A 19,539-nucleotide genomic window follows, 5' to 3' on the forward strand; every position below is an offset into this window, starting at 1 on the left:
TTTTCATTTCATCATCCTCTCATGTTCTGTGTAGTCTGCCATGTTCACAACAAGCAGGTGCTCAACAAACTTTGAGGCATTGCTCTGAAATTCACACACAGATCCCTGTGGAGATCAAAACCACCTGGATCTTTATTCTGCTGTGCGACAACAAACAAGCATACACATACAAACACTTACTTTACAAATCACAAATGCATATCCGTGTGTTTCCACTCTACAGACACTTACAGTCATGTTGTTTGCCACAGGCTAACGTGTCCAAAAGCCTTAAGATACTGTTCACACTGAGAGCTTCAAACAAGGCTTCAATAAAACAATTAGCTTTGAAGACATTCACTCTGGGGACACAATTTTCTTTTGCCAACAAACCAATGGTTTTGTTTTAAACACACACACACACACACACACACACACACACACACACACACACACACACACACACACACACACACACACACACACACACACAGAGAAGGTTTTTTTAGATTGATACAAAAATAATTACAATAAATAAATGCTGTAAAAATAAATGCATTTTTAAATAAATGCTGTTCTTTGAAGTTTATATTCATCAAATAATCATTTAAAAATCGTTTTTAACAAAAATAATAAACAGCTAAATTATATTTTGGTTTGCATCCATGAAGTTATGTTGCAAATGAATTATTCTCACTGAATCAGCTTCTCTGTAGTATGTAATGTTGTATAAGGAATGAATGAACAATTTATATATATAAAAAAATAATAATTGCATTAAACTGATCAGAATTTACAGTAATGACACTTAACATTTTACAAAAGTTTTTTTGATATTTTAAATCAAATGGAAAACATATTTTAAATAGTAATATTTCACAATATTAGGTTTTTACTGTATGTTTTTTCAGATAAATGCTTGCCTTGCTGACATAAGACACTTGAACTGAACTTCAGTGCATATATCCCATCCAACCCCAAATTGAGATTTATATATCATTTAAAAGCTGAATAAATAAGTCTATCATTTGTTATGATAGGACAATATTTGGGCCGATATACAACTATTTGAATATCTGGAATCTGAGGGTGCCAAATAAATAAATGAATAAAAATACTGAGAAAATTATCTTTAAAGTTGATATATTTACATTAGGAAATGTACAAAATATCTTCATGGAACATGATCTTTACTTAATATCCTAATGATTTTTGGCATAAAAGAACGATTTTGACCCATTTCTTTTTATTTATTTATTTTATTTAGTTTGGCTATTGCTAAAAATATACACCAGTGACTTAAGACTGGTTTTGTGGTTTAGGGTCTCACACACACACACACACACACACACACACACATGCTATATTTCACCTAACATTATAGCATTTTGTACTTTTAAAAATGATCTAGTGAAGGTAAAAAGATGAATAATTTTGAAAAAACAATGGTGAAATTTTTCCTGATACTGAATAGCAGTCAACAGTGACATTAGGAAACAGGTTTTTAGTTGCGTATTGTGTATTGTTGTTTGTTTATTTATCACTCTGTTTACATATTCATTCAATTAGTTAATTACTGAGACAAGCAGATGGCATGTAAGTGTGCTGTCAGGATATTTGATGAGTGCTTCTGGTGAGAGGGCCATGGGCAGCACTTTTATTCCTCAGCACTTGGATGTGCCTGTAATTTCTCAAGGCTGAGACATGCTTTTTTAATTTCACTTATTTCCATTCACCCACATTTGAATTTTGGCCATTCATCCCCCTCATCTTCCTGTCCCTCCTCTCATCTCTCCCCCTCTCTTCTCCTGGAGTCTAATAATACCCTAGTTATTGTTCCCATCTGCATCTGTAATTACTACAGGAAGGAATTCTATCAGGCACCTCTGAAGCCATTACATGGCCGAGCGCTCATAGGTGTAGTTTGCGGGTGGGACGAGTGGGACACTTTTTCGCCAGGGTCAATATTGTCCCTACCACTTTTTTAAAGTAATTGAAAAATATCTTGCAGAAGGTATGTATTAAAGAGAAAACAATATCAACAAATCATTCTTCATAATCTAATTAGGGTGATAAAAAAATCACTCCTTTTTGATTCCTTACGCATACATAACTCATGCAATGCAATAACAACGTGATTTGCAGCTGTCGCACTTTTCATAATGTCATTATAGCATTTTATTTTAAAAATGGAGCACTTCTTTGTGCTAAGTTTGCCTGCCCTCTACTAAAGATTTTTCTAGTCAACTAGTCACACGTTATATTAAATTGATTAATATAATAATATATTAACTATATACTTTAATATATAGGCAAGCATATTAGGCTAGAGCCTGTTCTGCGCTCAAGCTCGGGCATAAAGCAATTGCCTCAAAGCACCGGCAAAGTGATTATCAATGTGTCAGGGGGAAAAGAAGACATTTTGATTGCTTATTAATAAACTAGTGCTTTCTGAGTGCAGACATGAGGTTGCCGAATGCTGATGCTGACTCGCCGTTTTCACATGGACGTGCCTTTAATAGAAATGCACCTTTTAATACGGACTACAGAATTAAAGAATAAAATTGAGTGGGCAAGTTTTATTAAAAAAAAATGGCAGACACTTTTATCCAAAGCGACTTTCAGGCTATACATTTTTATTTATTTTTTATCAGTATGTGTTCCCTTGGAATTGAACCCACAACTTTTAGCGCTGTTAACACAATTCTCTACTACTGAGCCACAGGAACACTTTTGTAAGCTAGTTTGTCATCCAATCTTACTGTTTTATTGTTGTGTGCATTTGAATTTAAAATAACAATGAATCCATCTTTTTAAAAGGTGAAAGGTGCATAGATGTAAGCAAAACAGACAATTATCTTTTATTGTAAAACCTTACAAGATCGCGAAATCAAAAGTGAAATCATCCGAAGCAAGAAAAGAGGAACTCCTGTACACAAAATTCAAATCACAAATAATACTACTGATGAAAAAGAACGATTAAATGTTAACCACTTTAGTTTGTATATAACTATAAACTTTGATAAAAATTCATCAGCATGCATTGATTAAAAACCTGTTGTAAAAAAAAAACATGCTCTTGCGCCAAACAGAGAAAATTATTTGCAAAATAACAAGGGAAGAATGAGTCTGGAGCCCTGAATTGCCCAGCTCCCCCTGTCAATGATCTAGCACCCCCTCAGTACCTGTGTTCAGAATTCTCAGGCATCACCCCTGGTACATCTATGTTCTTTTGTAAAAAGATAAAAAAAATAATAATAATTTAAACAGGTCATATGATGCAATTTCAAGTTTAAGATATTAATTATAAAAGTTAAGACTTATCCACGCCCTCCTAAAATGCCTTGTTTAAACACATAACCCTCCCCCATATCTATGTCACGATGCATTTTAAATCATAGTTTTAAATCATGATTTTAAAGTTTGTCGATTGCATGACTCCACTGAAGCTGCACTCTCCTCCTGTTCACATTCAATTCACACAAACCGACTGTCATGCAGAGTAAACGCAGTCATGCCAAATACAAATGCACACTTCACAAGATCTCGCAGCTGCATTCGACTAAGTAGGTGAAATTAAATGTTTATTGGGTATTCATCGATTTGTTTAAATTATAAAAATGCATATTTGCTGACTGCAGATGGTAAAAAACATGCTTTTCTTTCTTTTACTAATAATATAAAAGCAGTCATAATACTTTTCTGTATACCTTTTAATTCCATTGTTTAACAGTTCTATCTGATTATTAGACAGACTTCTAACCATATTAGACTGAACTTTTAAACGTCGACAGCAAGCAGTGGAGGGAGAATGAGCTCTGCGTGCTGCTCAGGTGCTTCTGTTCTCAGCACGGTCAAAATAAAAGTCCCGCCTTCTCTTGGAATATCAACCAGCAGAAAATGCATTGAACACCTGATTATGCATGAAAAAAAAAAACAAAAAAAAACGTCATAAACCGGGAAACCAGCATAATTAAAAAAACAAAAACAAACGTGATATAAATTTTTGTTCAAACTGCGAGGCGAGATCTTGCATGGAGCTCCAGACCAGGGCTGACTGATGGTTGTTTTGTATTTCTTCCATTTCCAATAATCGCACCAACAGTTGTCTCCTCACCAAGCTTCTTGCTGATGGTCTTGTAGCCCATTCCATTCCATACAATCTTGTCTCTGACATCCTCTGACAGCTCTTTGGTCTTGCCCATGGTGGTGGGAGAGGTTGGAATGGAAGATACAGATTATGTGGACAGGTGCCTTATATACATAACAAGCTGAAATTAGGAGTAAATGTTTAAAGTGGCTGGACTAATAGATCTGTGTTCTACATTTCCACATAACTAATTTGTGGGAGCCAGAAATCTTGCCTGTTGGTACTGGATTAAATACTTAATCTCTAACCTTTTATATAATGTTTTTTTTTTTTTTTTGGTCAGTATTCTGTCTCTATCCATTAAAATAAACCTACCATAAAAATAAAACACCCTTCATTTCTTTGTAAGAGAGCAAACTTACAAAATCAGCAAGGGGATCAAATAAATATTTTCCCCAAAAAAATCATGATCATGAGGGCTTGTCTCTGTTTTCAGGCCACCGATCCTGATGCCGGGCTCAACGGTCAGGTCCAATACCGTTTGCTCTCCTTTGTGTCTCTGTTCACCATAAACGCAACGGGCAGTATCTTCACTGCGGTTCCGTTGGACCGAGAGACACGGAGCCGGTACGATCTGATCGTGGAGGCGTCAGATGGAGCAGTGGACCCCCGCAGGACCACCATTACACTGCTGGTGGAGGTGACAGACATCAATGACAACAGCCCTGTGTTTTCCCAGCCCATCTACACCGTCAACGTCCCAGAAAATACCCCGGCTGGAACTGTCATCCTGAGACTCAGTGTAAGTGCTTGAATCATCCATAGCTCTCAGCGTTCGTGTTGTGTAGTTCTCTCATATCTGAATATTTCACAATTTGATGTTGCTGAGTGGCATAAGCTGTTGAGAAAGTTCAAACTTCTGCCTCCGCTTAACCTGGGCATCTAACCTGACTTTTAGAAAAGAAGAGAAGCAGAATTTCTGTGGGTGGGTGCGTGTTTTTTTTAATCTATCTGTGTTGTGTCTGCTGGCCTGACAGTAACTGGCTGATTATGTGTGTTTAGTTTCCCTTGAGAGTGTGGGGGAAAACGTCTTTGCATTCCCCTGTTTATTCCTGACGGGCTGCATATTTAACGAGATAAATCTTGACAATCTTGACAGACCCAGTGTGAAATGCAGGAGATGCTGTCTTGTGGTAAATGTGCCTCTAAACGATCACACTCTTTGGAGTTTTAGCCAAACGCCAATGTAACAACACAATCACTAATTAATTTTATATAAATGAGACAAATTTGAGCAAAAAGTCTAAGAGTCAAACACACTAAACTTTTACGCCACTGTGCAGTCCAACTTTAAGGGATAGTATAACCAAACAAGAAATACAGTCATTTACTCAGACTCATGTCATTCCAAATCTGTAAATACTAATGGGGTCCAGTGCTGCTTGGATTTCAGTATATGGTCATGGTTAGTCTTTATATTTTTGTTTGTGGTCTGAAAAGGTCAAAAGGTTAATAGTAAATAAATGTCTGGTTTCTAAAATTAATTAGCAGAATATAAATTAAGTAAATATTTGAGGGACTCAAATATGTGTGTTGCATCCGTGGCCTTGGAAAGCTTGGAATAATTAAGATCTTTTCTGCTCACCAGGGCTGTATTTATTTGTTCAAAAATACAGGGGAAAAGACTGTAATATTGTTAAATATTATTACAATAATTAATTATTATTTAAATCTTTTAAATAACGGGTTTCTATTTTATAACTTTTAAATGTAATTTATTTATGTGTTTAAAAAAGCTGAATTTTCTAATATGCCGATTTGATGCTTAAAAGACATTTAAAAAAGTATCAGTGTTGAAAACAGTTTTTGCTCCTATTTTATTTTATTTTATTTATTTTAATTTTTAATTTTTATTTTTTAAAAACTTAATACACTGGCATACAAAATTATGGGTTAAGTAAAATTTTAATAAATAAATAAAAGTGACAAAGACATTTAGAATGTTAAAATAAATAAATGCTGTTCTCTACCTTTTTTTTCCATCACAAAATATAATAATAATAATAATACATACATACATGAATACATATATAATGGTTTCTGAAAATAGCCACAGACACGACGTAGTTCTGCACAAGGTTATCTGTATTCACCGTTCTCACAAAACGCGCCAAACCTTCACACAGGAAAAACAGTCTCCCTTCCGGTCACGCAGACTCTCGCGAGAATACATTCCCTCGCACATGAAGTTAACAGTTTCCACAATAATTATTATGTGGTTTTCAAATTTGAAAATAATATTACTACTGATAATAATTAAGCATCAAATGAAGCATATCAGTTTTTGACTGGTAATATGTTTATGTATATATTGAACACATATTGTTTTAAAGCCATATAGATGTTGCCAAGTGCCACATATTGGTATGCATGTGTAATCTTCCCTAAAACATTATGTGTACAACACAACATCATCATCAGGCACAACTGGGAAAAAAAAGCTAATTCCGCTTTTGGATTCAGACTGGAGGGAAAATAAGGTTGAGTATGTGTGTGTGGTTGGTGGATGAGGGGCAAATGAGTGGCACTGTTTGAAGACAGTGATCTTGCTGCTTTATTTTTATCTCTGTGTGTCTGACACTTTCGGGTCCCTGCAGCACTGGCTGGTGTCAGAGCGCCGTGGGTCCTGGTGACAGGATCTGGTCCGGGGCTGATCAACTAATCAGATTCCCTGTGCTGCTTCTCTCTGGGGGTCCCGAGCTTTATTTATATACTTCTAAAACCTTCGGGATCAGTGTGGAATTTAATTCCTTGTGCCTCCTACATCAAAGGAAGACACCTGAAAGGTTCCCACACCCACAGAGACACAGAGCTGCTCAGAGCGCCTCTCCTCTGCTGTGCTGTCTGTTAGCTTTCACTCCTAATCAGCTTTAGATATAAACGCATGTGGAATGCAACTTTGAATCTGTGTGTGCTTAACATATGCAGTGGCCCCGAAATGGCCAAAAAATAAAACTTTACAGAGGCATTCATTCAGTGTTGATTTAATGAGAATGAAACAATGTAGTCAGCAGAAGAACAAACAAGTGAACAGATTCGCCAATTCAGAGTCACTACCATGGATCAAAAATCCTGCCACCAGTAGCAGTCATGGGCTTCCCATATTTTTGGGATTGATCCATTTATAATCTTAAAAATAAAGATTACAAAAGAAAAGTTCATAAAGAACCAGAACTTAAAATAATATTGATGTATCTGTTGGTGAGTTACATTGAGTTACAATGGATAAACATTGGAAAAAAAATATGTATGGCGCACAGACTGTTCTGTGCTATTGTTTTGATAGAAGGAACCAAGATATGCGTCTAGTTTCAACATAATTTGCTTTTCATACATTACTTTTAAGAAAATGTATCAGCTGAATGTAAAGTGACCCACAAGATATCTGTAATATTGCTTATGTTAATTGTCACCATTAGCATACAATGCAACAAAGATGGCTAAAGTCAAAAGACTTTACTGATAGATTTACCAATCTCTGTAAAAAATTACATAATCAGGGTGTCTGCGAGTCTTAAAAAGTATTAAAAGTTGATAAATAAATTTAGAGAAAATGAAAGCCCTTAAAAAGTCTCAAAGTTTAAAATTTTGCATCTTTTCATCATGCATATTTGTCCTATTAGTGGGCATCTATGTAGTTTAATAAATGAAGTATATACTTTTTTCTGAAGAAATATCAATCTTGCGGGATTTGATATTTCTTCAGAAAAAAGTACAAACAAAATCTAAAATTTGAGCCGGGGACCTTTGGTAGAGTTGACATGTAATGACCCAATTAGAATGACTTGTAAACCCCTCTTAGTACTTCAGACTGTCTCCTCCAACCACCTGCCTCTATTCCAGTAGGTCGAAACTGAATCATTCCCATTAAATCAACTCTAAATCAACTTTGCATTATTGTTGGAAATTAAGCATACTATGCATCAAAACCCATAGCTATAATTTAGTTTATTTGTTGTTGTTGTTGTTGCGGTTTTGTTTTTGTTTTCATCTAGTCTTGTCAATAAAACATAAAAAATATAATTTAATTTGATAATGACAGTTAATTGTATTACCTGCCTCAAATGTGGTATTGAACAGCAACATTTCACAATCCAGACAGTTCCCAAGTCCAACTATTCATTTTCACTCAAAAAATACATCTCGTTACGGAAGTAAAAATTAAACAGTATTTCATGTCCATGAGGATGTTTAAGATGTCCCCAGTCTTGGTCCAACCAATTGCAATGGATAAAATCAATGGTTTTACTGTCACTTAAGGAACTTTTTAGGCAGCTTTATCCCTTGCAAAGTGTGGGTTCATTCATTTCTTTTTTAACGTTTATTCTGTCTGCTCTCTTTCCTCTGTGTCTCTCAGGCGGTGGATGCCGATCTCGTCTCTAACATAACCTACAGAATAAAAACAGAGGCCGCTCAGCAGCTCTTCACCGTGAACCGTCTGACCGGCGCCGTATCAGTCCTGCAGGCACTAGACTTTGAGGACTTGGCAGCAGGCAACAGCACCTACACATTTGAAGTGCAGGGATTAGATCATGGAGGAGTCCTCCCTCCTGGCATGGCCACCGTCATCGTCAGAATCACGGTAAGGCCGCTAAGAGCACACGATGCACACAACAGCTTTAAAAAAAAAACTGTTTTATCACACCAGTCTCAATGGTGACACGAGAAACTCTCTTCCTGGAAGCACACCAGGTTCCAGTTGGGAATGGTTTGAACTTGGGGGAAGGAAGCAAATTGTCATCAGGTCTAGTGCCGGTGATTGGATTAGATCTTTCAAAGCTTGTCCATAGTGTCTACGTGCCATCGCTTCTCACGGAAGCCCCACTGACTCTGTTCCAGTAATGCCAACAAAAGATTTGATCTCTGAATTCAATTAGTCTTGAAAGAGAAACCTCTATGTGGGCGTTGTTTACTGGATCCTTGCCTGAGTTTGCCTGCTTTCCCGTTGTGATATTTCTGGTTGACGGTGACAGGAGTGACAGACAAAGCTAGTTTCTGATGCTAGCCTGGCACAGCTATTCCAGGCCTGAATGACTCATTAGCTTTGTGACTGCAATTATGTGAGGATTTTAACGTGAGCGCTCTCCATCGCCTCTGAAGATTAGCCAGGGGATCAGAACAGAAGGATTAGCCTCCTCCAGTTTAGAGCAGCTGGAGTGTGTGTGTGTCTGTGTGAGTGTGTGTTTGATGAAAAATGAACTTGTACTTCATGTAAAAAGTTCCGTTTTTAATTATGTAAATCTGATAGAAATGTTGTGGTTTTCAGTGAGGGTGTATGCATTAACAGTAGTGAACAATAGCTAACAAAAACTGAAAAATGAACACATTCTGAAAAAAAAGAACAAAACCTGTCACTGGGGTGGTACCCTTTTAAAAGGTACATATATGTACGTTATTTACCCCTGAAGGGTGTGTATTATAGAATCTTAAAGAAACATAGTAGTAGCACCTAAAATGCGTGTTAGTTCCTTTCGAAAGGGTACTGCCCCAGTGACAGCTTTTGTACCATGTTATTATTATGCACTGTAAAAAATTTCTTGTTGTTTTTACAAAAACTTTTTGGCAGCTGTGGTTGCCAGAATAATTTTGTAAAAATACAGAAAACTGTAAACACATTTACGTCAAAAACTGTTAATTTTACAATATAAAGCTGTAATTTACAAACAAGAAAATGTGAATATAAACCAGTAAATTCAACAACACACAAAATTAAATCTGTTTTGTACCTTGAAAATACTGACAACCACCATAATAATAAAGATGGTACTGTATAAGAGAAAGCCACATGAAGTATCAAAGCTCATCACAAGTAGCTTCACCACAAGCAGAAGTATATATTAACATATAGAAGGTGCACATTTATGGAAACACAAAACACCATCATGGTAACACATGTGATACTTAAATAATGCAAAAAACTTGCATTAAGCAACAGAAGATGTAACATAAAGCTCAAATGTACATAACTGATAACAAGAACTATTTAAAAACATGATTATTTAAACAAAATACTTTCAAACGTGGAGTGTCACGCAGGGAATTCTGGGAATATCAGTTTACAGTTTTAGACTGTAAATTATACATTGATTTGTTCTTTTTTTACTTCTAAAAGCTGTATAATTACCGGAATTTTACTGTAAATTTACATTAAATGCTTTGTTAGATCTTTTACAGTTTTTCCCTGTATATAGTACGGGAACTTACTGTTAACCTATTATCAGTTTTTTTCCGTAGCGTTTTTACAAAATTTTACAGTTAAAATTACACTTATTTTTTACAGTGTGTAAATGTACAGAATGTAATAAATTTGGAAATTAACATTAAGTTAACATTGTGAGCAGACAATGTTATATTTATAATTATACCAGTCCTAATGAAGAATAAATATACTAAGAGGTATTTGAAATACATTAATTTCATTATAAGTATACTACAAATGTATTAACATATTTATGTGCTTGATAAAAATACCCTACAATTAATAAACTGATATACATAAACCCTGCTAAATTATAACAACTAATTATGTACTTAATGCACTTAAACTGTGCAGAAGTAGTGCTGAAGTTCAACTAAAGATATACTGAAGTATATACAAGGGGAACTATTGCAAGTATACTTTAGGTGCACTTTAAATATATTTTGTATTTAAAGAATGATATTATTCAAACATCAAACAATCCTCATTAATAGTGACATGAAAACATTGATTTTGGCGTAATGTTTTGGCCAGAGAGTGCGACTGACCCAAATGAGATTATTTCACACTAGTCCTGTGAGCAGCCACCAGTGGCTCATTAAATCAGTTTTGCTTCCTTTGATCACTCCAATATGTACTTGCTGAACTGTGGAACGTCCAGAGCAAATACATGCAAATGAGCGTTGGCCCACCTCACCGCAGGGACACTTGCATTCATCAGAATAATCTGTGGTTCTCAAATTTAAGTTCAAAAGATGTAATTTAATAAAATAAAGATGTGCTTCCTTTGTATTGATTGTACACTAATTTAGGGATTCAGTGTGCAAATATTTATGATTACAATTTATTGTTAGAAGCAATTAATTATTACATTTACATTTAGTTTTTCATAATCAATGTTATTTTATTATTATTTATTTGCTATTATAGTTTTTTTTTTAATGTTTTTATATTTTCAGTTTCATTCAAGTTGAGTTTCTAGTTATTTGTGTTTTTGTCTTTTTTATATAGCAGTATTTTAGGTTTAATTTATTTCTATTTTAGCTTTAGTTCATTTTAATTGTTATTCCTTACCAGTTAGTCATTTTGGTGATTTTTTTTTTTCGTTTATTATTATTTTTTTTTCATCTCATATTTATATTTTATTATTTATAAGTTTTATTTTTATTTTAAATGTGTTTATTTTTTATTTTATTTGCTATGTTTATTTATTCATTTTTAGTGGTTCAAGTCTCAGCATTTAAGTAAATAAATATATAACAATTCTGTTATTGTTCATGATAGCAGATTAAATAATTTTAATGCTGCTTATAAAAAATGTAAGTTGTTGTGTTACTAAAAAATACAACATTTTAAATTTTGTCAGAAACAGTTCTTAAATTATAAATCATTTTGACATTTTAAATCTGATTGACTGATCTGCATGGCCTCACGTGGCTTATTTCATTTTTATTTTTATCATTAGACCATTTTTAGTTATCAAGTAATAAGCTTTTTTTTTTTTTTTTTTTTTGCCTAATAACTAATGGAAGTGATCGACAGCAATTGGCTAGAACTTTTTTTTTTTTCTTATCAAAGTGTGTGTTTATAGACCACTGACTTATTTATTATGAGATGAAATTAAACCCCCAGAGATTTTCATGATCTTTACAGCAAATGTTTTGTTATGATGTGAAAAACAAAGCTGCTCTCTTCAGATGTGCCTTGAATCTTGAGTTTCTTTGCGTGTGTGATCCTTACTTTGCACAGTGATCTTTACCTTCAACTTAGCAAAGTTTGCACCCTGTTAGTTTTGCTGCAATGGAGATGGTGTAACAAATTGTAATGATGCTTGAGCTGAGGTGAAGGCAATATTATTAATGTCAGAGTAGAGTCATCATAGCTGGGCTTATGGGAGATTTCGAAGGTCTTGCAGGGAAAGATGCTTTTCTCCTTCTCAGGCAAAGTGTGGCTGTGTGTGTGTGGGCATAAATAGAACATAAAATGCAGAAGAAATGCTTGGAGATGATGTAATTATTTCGTTTGTCCAGCAGAGCGTGCTCCATTGTTTGCTACTGGCAACCTGGATAAAACACTTTAAAGGTTAAGTGTATTGATTACTATTGAAACTTTGAACGACCATATCTCCATAACGGCACGGTCGGATCTGCATCAAATTCAGGGGATCCCTTCAGCTCAAGGAACCCTCTCGAATGCCAAAACGAGTGTACATCTCGAAACCCTGTTTCGAATGAGACCACCGTGCATCAATAGCTCCCAGAGTCCGGGAGTAAATTCGCAATGTTCGGAGGGTGGCAATCGAGAGGGCTCCATGAGCTGAAGGGATCCCCAAATTTAGTGAAGATCCGCCGCTGCGTTTGTAAGATAGTGACACCAGCCAACACTTTCACTTCAGTAAGTACTGTAGGTCTCTTGTTCAGGCAGCAGCATTCAAGCGTTGGCTTATTTGAACGTAAGTGCCCTGCAAAGTGAACTTCACGTGATATTCCGCCATGAATCAAAGGGCATTAAAGTGAGCGAGACGTGAATTTAAATTGTTTTTATTTACGGAGGTATATTGGTCAGAGGTATGTCACACTTTACACTTCTCATTCCGTCTGTAAGTGAAGACAGTAGCAAAAATCAGAGAACGAATGTTCAGAAGTTATAAGTTGAATATAAATGAATTGAAGTAAAGCTGAATAAACTTCAACTTTTCTGTTTAGTGCACCGATGTCAGACTTATTTTGGATAATCAAATTTATTGTTAAATTGTTAAATGCCCTGCCTCCATTACATATCTTTGTCACATCATTATAAGTGTTTGATCACCACATTTGAGTGATCAATGCAAAAAAAAATGTTTATGTACAGTATATATAATCTGTTTATGTATGGTATATACTATATTCTGTATATAGTACCAGTCAAAAGTTTGGACACTTGCCCATTTGACTGGTACTATATACAGAATATAGTATATACAGTACATAAACAAAATATATATACATAAACATGTTTTTTGCATTGATACTATAAAATGCACAAAGAATATCAGCCATTTTTACTCCTACACTGTAAAAACTAAAGGTTCCTGGAGGCACCTTTTGGGGTTCTTCACTTCGCCACACCGGCGGAACCGTCTGAAGAGCCTCAAGGCACCGCTCTAAATGGGGGTGTTTCTCTGAGGAACTTTCAATGGTTCCTGGAGGAACCCTTTTATTATGATGGCCAGGAACCACCTGGGGTGCTTCAAGGCACCATTTCCCTAATTTCAGTTCTTTAATGCCCCCCCCCCCCCCCCCCCCCCCCCACCGGTTTATTTGTCCTGCTATTGACCTTTTTAATGATTAAAAATAAAACAAATGCGTATAAAACAGTTTATTGATAAACAACAAAAATATCCATAATCACAATACTGCACATCACAATCCCATTCATGGCAACATCAGTGTTAATACTGCTATAAACAACAACAACAAAAAAAGCATTTACACCTTGGTAAAATTAGAAACAAATAAATGTGACTCAATAATCTTAGAACTTTTAAAAAAAAACATTTTATGTACCTAAAACAATGATTTAAATTTTAGACACAATGCAATTAATAGTAACATATTCTTTCCTGTTCTAAATAGTGGTGACTGATTGGGAGAATTCACACAGGACATTTCAAGAAATTGATAAGCCTCGAGATAGATGTATTTAGCTTAATAAACCAGTTTCTCAGCAGCATAAGTGGTTATAGTTGGGTAAACTTCGAGAGCAGTGAATGGGAGAGTATCACAAATATATTTTTGCATTCTCATTTACTCAAATAGCAAAATGAAAAACTCTACAATAGCATTTTCACAACTTTCAATCAAAGGAAAAAATCTGACAGCGACTGATAACAGCAGTCAGAAGAGAGAACAATGTCAAATTTAGCATTCCTCTCAAAGACTCTGGATTAGAAACACCCTTGCATTAGCATTAACTATTTTTCTGTAATTTGATATGAATGTGATATAATACAAAGTATAGTGTTATAAATGCACATAATAAAAAAAAAAAAATCAAAATATACAAACATTGTGAGGATTTACGATACTAACGCAGCTGAAACACATCATCAGTCTTATGAAAATTGTCCATGATCTCCTCCTGAATGACCAACAGATACAGCAGAAAAACAGTGTGCTTTAGGGTACTTTTAATTGCTTTTCTATATAATGTTGAACAGAACACAGTTACTCATAGTAAGGTGAACTCATGTCTGCAGGTTCATCAGCAAGAAGCTCCTCACCATCAGGAAAGACTGCAGTGCCGCTCTCATCAAATGGGTCTCCTGTTATTACCACTGCTTTTCTAAGATTATGTGTAGGCTGTTCATTGAAAAAAAGAGTGATTTACATAAAATTAAATTATAAAATATTTACATTTATTCATTTAGCACAGGTATTTTTTTATTATCTTAAAAATTAGGAACACCACAGGAATTATTTATGTCATATTATTGCATTGATTAATGATTGTAGACTAATTAAGTACACAATGTGTCTATAATGTGTGTGTGTACACTACATATGTCTATTTTTTTACAGTCTATGGTCTACACACATGGACAAACTCATACTTACCTCATCATATACAGTCCAGGACAGCATGTTACAGGAAGGGCAATGGTATAATTTCTCTAAAATAAAAAAAATAAAAAAGGACTGTTAATAACCTATAAATAATTGAATGTTTTAGAAGGGTTTCTGGTGTGTGTCTGCAACCGTTCACTTATATACACACCTGCAAAAGATGGGGTACGTCCAGAGAGGTCTGTTTATTGTCAGTCAGCATCAGACATCAGCAGCTGTCTGTCCTCTGCCTCACAGGTGTCCACTACAGAGCCACATTTCTTCATTAACTGCTGAATAAAATATAACATATGGGTAGTTTTTTATTGTTTAATTCAGTTCAGTGTAACAGTGTATAGTCATATATAATTTTGGATTAGGCCAAGCTGAAACACTATTTCAGTTATTTCAATGTCAAATAAATAATTAAATACTTAACTTACATATTGCTGCTCTGTGAAGCTTTTGAGACTTTCAGAGAAGTCATACTGGATTTTCTGAGGAGAGAAAATTATCAAAACCAGTTTAAGTAAGTTACGTTATGTGCAAATGTAACGTACGTTAACATGGATGTGTAACTATTTAACAAACGTAAACGAAAGAGTTACAATGAATAAACACGTAAACAATGAATAAACACGTAAACATCATGCGTACACCAAACTAATAATTATTGTTTGTGACCTTGTGTTTGTGGTCTCCATTTCGTCCCACAAAGTGCATTAGACTCGTAAGCATCGCGGCTATTAAATTGATGGTTAAAACAAACATACCAAAAAAAAAAAAAAAAAAAAAAAAAAAACTTAGTCTAATGTGTCAGTGTAGGAATTAGTATACAAATAATAAATCTGTGTATTTATTTCGGAGTCTTTACTCACCTTGCCCAGCGGTTGTTTCTTACTCTCTTTGAGGAATGGAGCCGTTACTTCTTTGTATTTGAAATCGCTCTTCCACGCACGCGCGCGCGAGCAAACAGTAGGAGCGCGAGGACGCGTCCAAACCTCATGCATTTTCTTCTTGACAACAGCTGAACAATTATTTCTGAATAATTTAAACTTATTTTTTTAGGCAAAAAAAAAAAAAAACTCTTAAAAACTCTAAATATTAGCTACTATTGTACCGATTGTTATAATTAGAATATTTTTATTTTTTATTAAAGTAATGCGTAATGAGTCATATTTAGTTCAATCATATTTTTAATGTTTGCTTTAAAGTTTCAAGGTAAACTATCCACCTTCAAATGATTTAACATTTAGCCTATTTCAATAAAACTATTTTAAGTTATTAAGTTATTTTATTTATTTATTTATTTATGTTTTGACAGAACAAGTGTGAAGATTTTTACATTTAGTTTTTTTTTTTTTTTCACATGGAAAGTGCCACAAAAGTCATTGTTCCATCACATTCCTAAAAAGTAATTATTCATAATAATAATAATCAGTCACATTTCATTTTTGTCACATGAATCTCTTGGTTCTTCCAGATGCTGGCTTTTACAAGTGAGATCTTCCAGGAACCACTTTAATGTTAACAGAGCTTGCAGTAACCCTTTTTTAAAATGTGAGTTCCTCCAGGAACCTTCAGAGCACTTTGAGGTCTCAGTGTAATGAAAGGGTGACTCCAGAACCTCAGAACTGGGACAAAGTGCTTCAAGGATCACATGAGTTCCTGCACGAACTGCAAAGACCTCCAGGAACCATATTATGAGAAAAAGAGCTTTGAGGCACTTAAAATACATTTTAAGGTTCCTGGAGTACTCAAAAGGATACCTGAGGCACATTTAGATTTTACAGTGTAGTATCGGTTTCGGCCCTCAAAAAACCCATTCAGTTGGGCTCTAACACTATGTTCACTCTGTGTGTGTGTGTGTGTGTGTGTATAAACCCATGTAAGCTCAGTGAATTTATGTCATTTTGAACATACTTGTGTTAAAATTACTTTTTTTTTTTTTTTTTTTTTTGTAAAATATGTAAATACTACAAGTATATTAAAACACTTTTGCAGCCTACAGTATTTCACATTACTTGCAGAGTAAGGCGTGGTGTTTAATGAAGTTATATTTTGATTTTATGCTGACTTTAAAACACCTTGAAAGAATATGTGAAGTGCTCTTTGATAGCGGGAGTGGACAGCAGTGAAAGACAGCAGCGTCCATAAGCTGATTAATACTCTTCAGCATTATGTAACTCCTCACTAAAGGGAAGACTACAGATGGAGCAGAATCCCTTTGCCAGCGGGCCCTACCAACCTCAGTAGTGTTTTAATGAGTGTTATTAATACACATTTCATCTATGTTTCTGTCTCTGTGTTCTTTTCAGGATATGAATGATTTCTCGCCGGTCTTCAGACAGGCACTTTATAAAGGACTGGTGGCTCCAAATGCAGAGAAGGGGACAGTAATCACAACTGTGCTTGCAGACGATCAAGACCCTCCAGTAAGTACACAAAACCCAGATGTAATACACTTCTGTGTTCTCTGACTCATTCTCATGTTTAAAATAAATAATAAAAGCACAGAGTTATAGTGAGGATTTGTAATGGTAAGGTATTGAGAGTATTTATGGATTAATTAGAGTTAGATAATTGAATTATGTCTTAAAATGTGGGAACAGTACTGGATGTTCAAGGTCAAGTCAGTGCTGTACAGCTTTGAGATTAACAACTGAAGGCAATATTGTTTGGGGTCAGTACAATTGAAAAAATGTTTTTTTTTTATATATATATTTTTAACATTTATAACGGTATAAAATTTTTGAAAAAAATTGATATAAATGCTGTTCTTTTGAACTTTCTGTTCATCAAAGAATCCTAATAAGCCAAACAACACTGATGATAATAATAACAAATGTTTCTTGAGAATCAAAACAGCATATTGGAATGATTTCTCAAAATTACGGTTTTACTGTATGTTTAGTTAAATACATGCAGCTTTTAGTGAGCATAAGAGCATAAGATTTTTCTTTTAAAAACATTTAAAACAAAAACTAAATAAAAAAACGGAATAAAATATATTTTAAAATATATTAGAAAACACTGAAAACAGTTATTTTAAATTGTAATAATATTTTACAATATTACGGTTTTTACTGTATATATATATATATATATATATATATATATATATATATATATATACTATTAATACATATTAATAAGTAGGTTTATTTAAAAGTTTAAAATAAAAAGTACCTATGTAGGTTATGTTACATTTAGATTTTATTGTAATATAAAATCTAATTTCTTTACATGGACATTCCAGTTTAAGCACTAGCAAATCATGGCCCTGGCAAGGATAGGTGTTCCGTATGACTAAAAGTTTGGCAGCGTTAGCTTAAGGTTAGCTAGAGTTAAGACCAGTTAGTAGTAATACATTCTTTCATTTGAATGCATGATTTCATCCCTGGTCTCTTTTGAATTTCTTCATCTGAAGATTGTATATACAGTAGTGTGTATTACTGCGTATGAGTGTTTACTCTCCCGCGAGTGTTCCTGTTTACATGTCCCTACATTAATATGTTAGTCTGCTGTTGTGGATAAACGGTTTGTTCTGCACTGTCACTCTCTCTCTGCATCTTTATTTGATTGATATGACAGAGCCTTTTTATGTTTACCATCAGGAGACCAGCATCTCTCTCTCTCTCTCTCTCCCTCTCTCTCTGTCACTCGCTGGCTAGATGACACTGAAATTAAATTACACACAACGACACAGAAATGTTGAAATTGTGGTGAATCTGGAAATTATTTTTTTGTGCTTTCATCAGAGACTGGAAATATTTATTGGGCTTTAGAATGCAGCCCAGCACTCTTCTTCAACTTTTACAGCTGGAGGGAAACGCGAGGCCATTACAGTATAGCAAAGGCACACATCTCTTATTACCTCATAAATTACATAAACAAGGTTATTCGCTGCTTGAGGTTTGGTTTATCCAGAGAGGCAGCGCATGCCAGCGGCTGGATATGCGCTGAATGCCTGTAAATGTTTATCATCCACAGACTGTAAAACAGAAAGATGTTTTGTGGGATTCTAGGTCTCTATATGCAGTGTGGATGTGTTGTTAACAGACTTTATTGGTTGTCAGTAACTCTGGACCACAGTCACAAAAGTTTCAAAGACGCCTGAATGTAATCAGTGTTTAAAAGTACTTTTAAACCGTTATAATTTTTCTTTTACAACTTCAAACTTCACAAACAGCTTTACAGCCTCAGTTTTTTTCTGCCATGGACAATTTTGTTCCCGTCACTTTCCTCTAAAGGAAACAAAGCTGGCAGCAGGGGTTTGTTATACACAGGAATGGCCTTTTCATTAGTGGGTGGTCAAATGAACAGCAGTGCTGGTGTTCTTTTAATGTTTCGCTGTATGGCCGCTACAGTTGTCACAGATTTATGAGCTTTAGGTGCTGCTGGTAATGGTACATTCAAAGGAACAGCAGGGGTGCTGGAACCACTTTTTAGCCCACGTCTCATTCAGTTGAATATAGAGTGATTTTAAAATATGTGCCATAATTATATCCCCACACTGGAGCAGTCGGTAGCCGTTTTTGCTGCAGCACCGATTGTTAAAGGTTCGATGCCTTGTTCAGGGGTCTCACCTCAGTTGTGGTATTGAGGGTGGAAGAGAGCGCTAG

General features: G+C 34.9%; 1 protein-coding gene across 1 annotated transcript in view; it reads left to right on the top strand.

Moving 5' to 3' along the window:
• The window catches only part of LOC128026575 (protocadherin-15-like), a 174,287-nt gene that overhangs the window by 100,477 nt on the left and 54,271 nt on the right, over positions 1-19,539 (top strand). The window contains exons 19-21 of the mRNA XM_052613836.1: positions 4,566-4,871; positions 8,487-8,711; positions 17,233-17,349. Coding sequence (XP_052469796.1) covers positions 4,566-4,871; positions 8,487-8,711; positions 17,233-17,349 — 648 coding nt within the window. The remainder of the gene's footprint in view (positions 1-4,565; positions 4,872-8,486; positions 8,712-17,232; positions 17,350-19,539) is intronic.

Source organism: Carassius gibelio, chromosome A13 (assembly GCF_023724105.1).
Source record: "Carassius gibelio isolate Cgi1373 ecotype wild population from Czech Republic chromosome A13, carGib1.2-hapl.c, whole genome shotgun sequence".
Classification (NCBI taxonomy): domain Eukaryota; kingdom Metazoa; phylum Chordata; class Actinopteri; order Cypriniformes; family Cyprinidae; genus Carassius; species Carassius gibelio.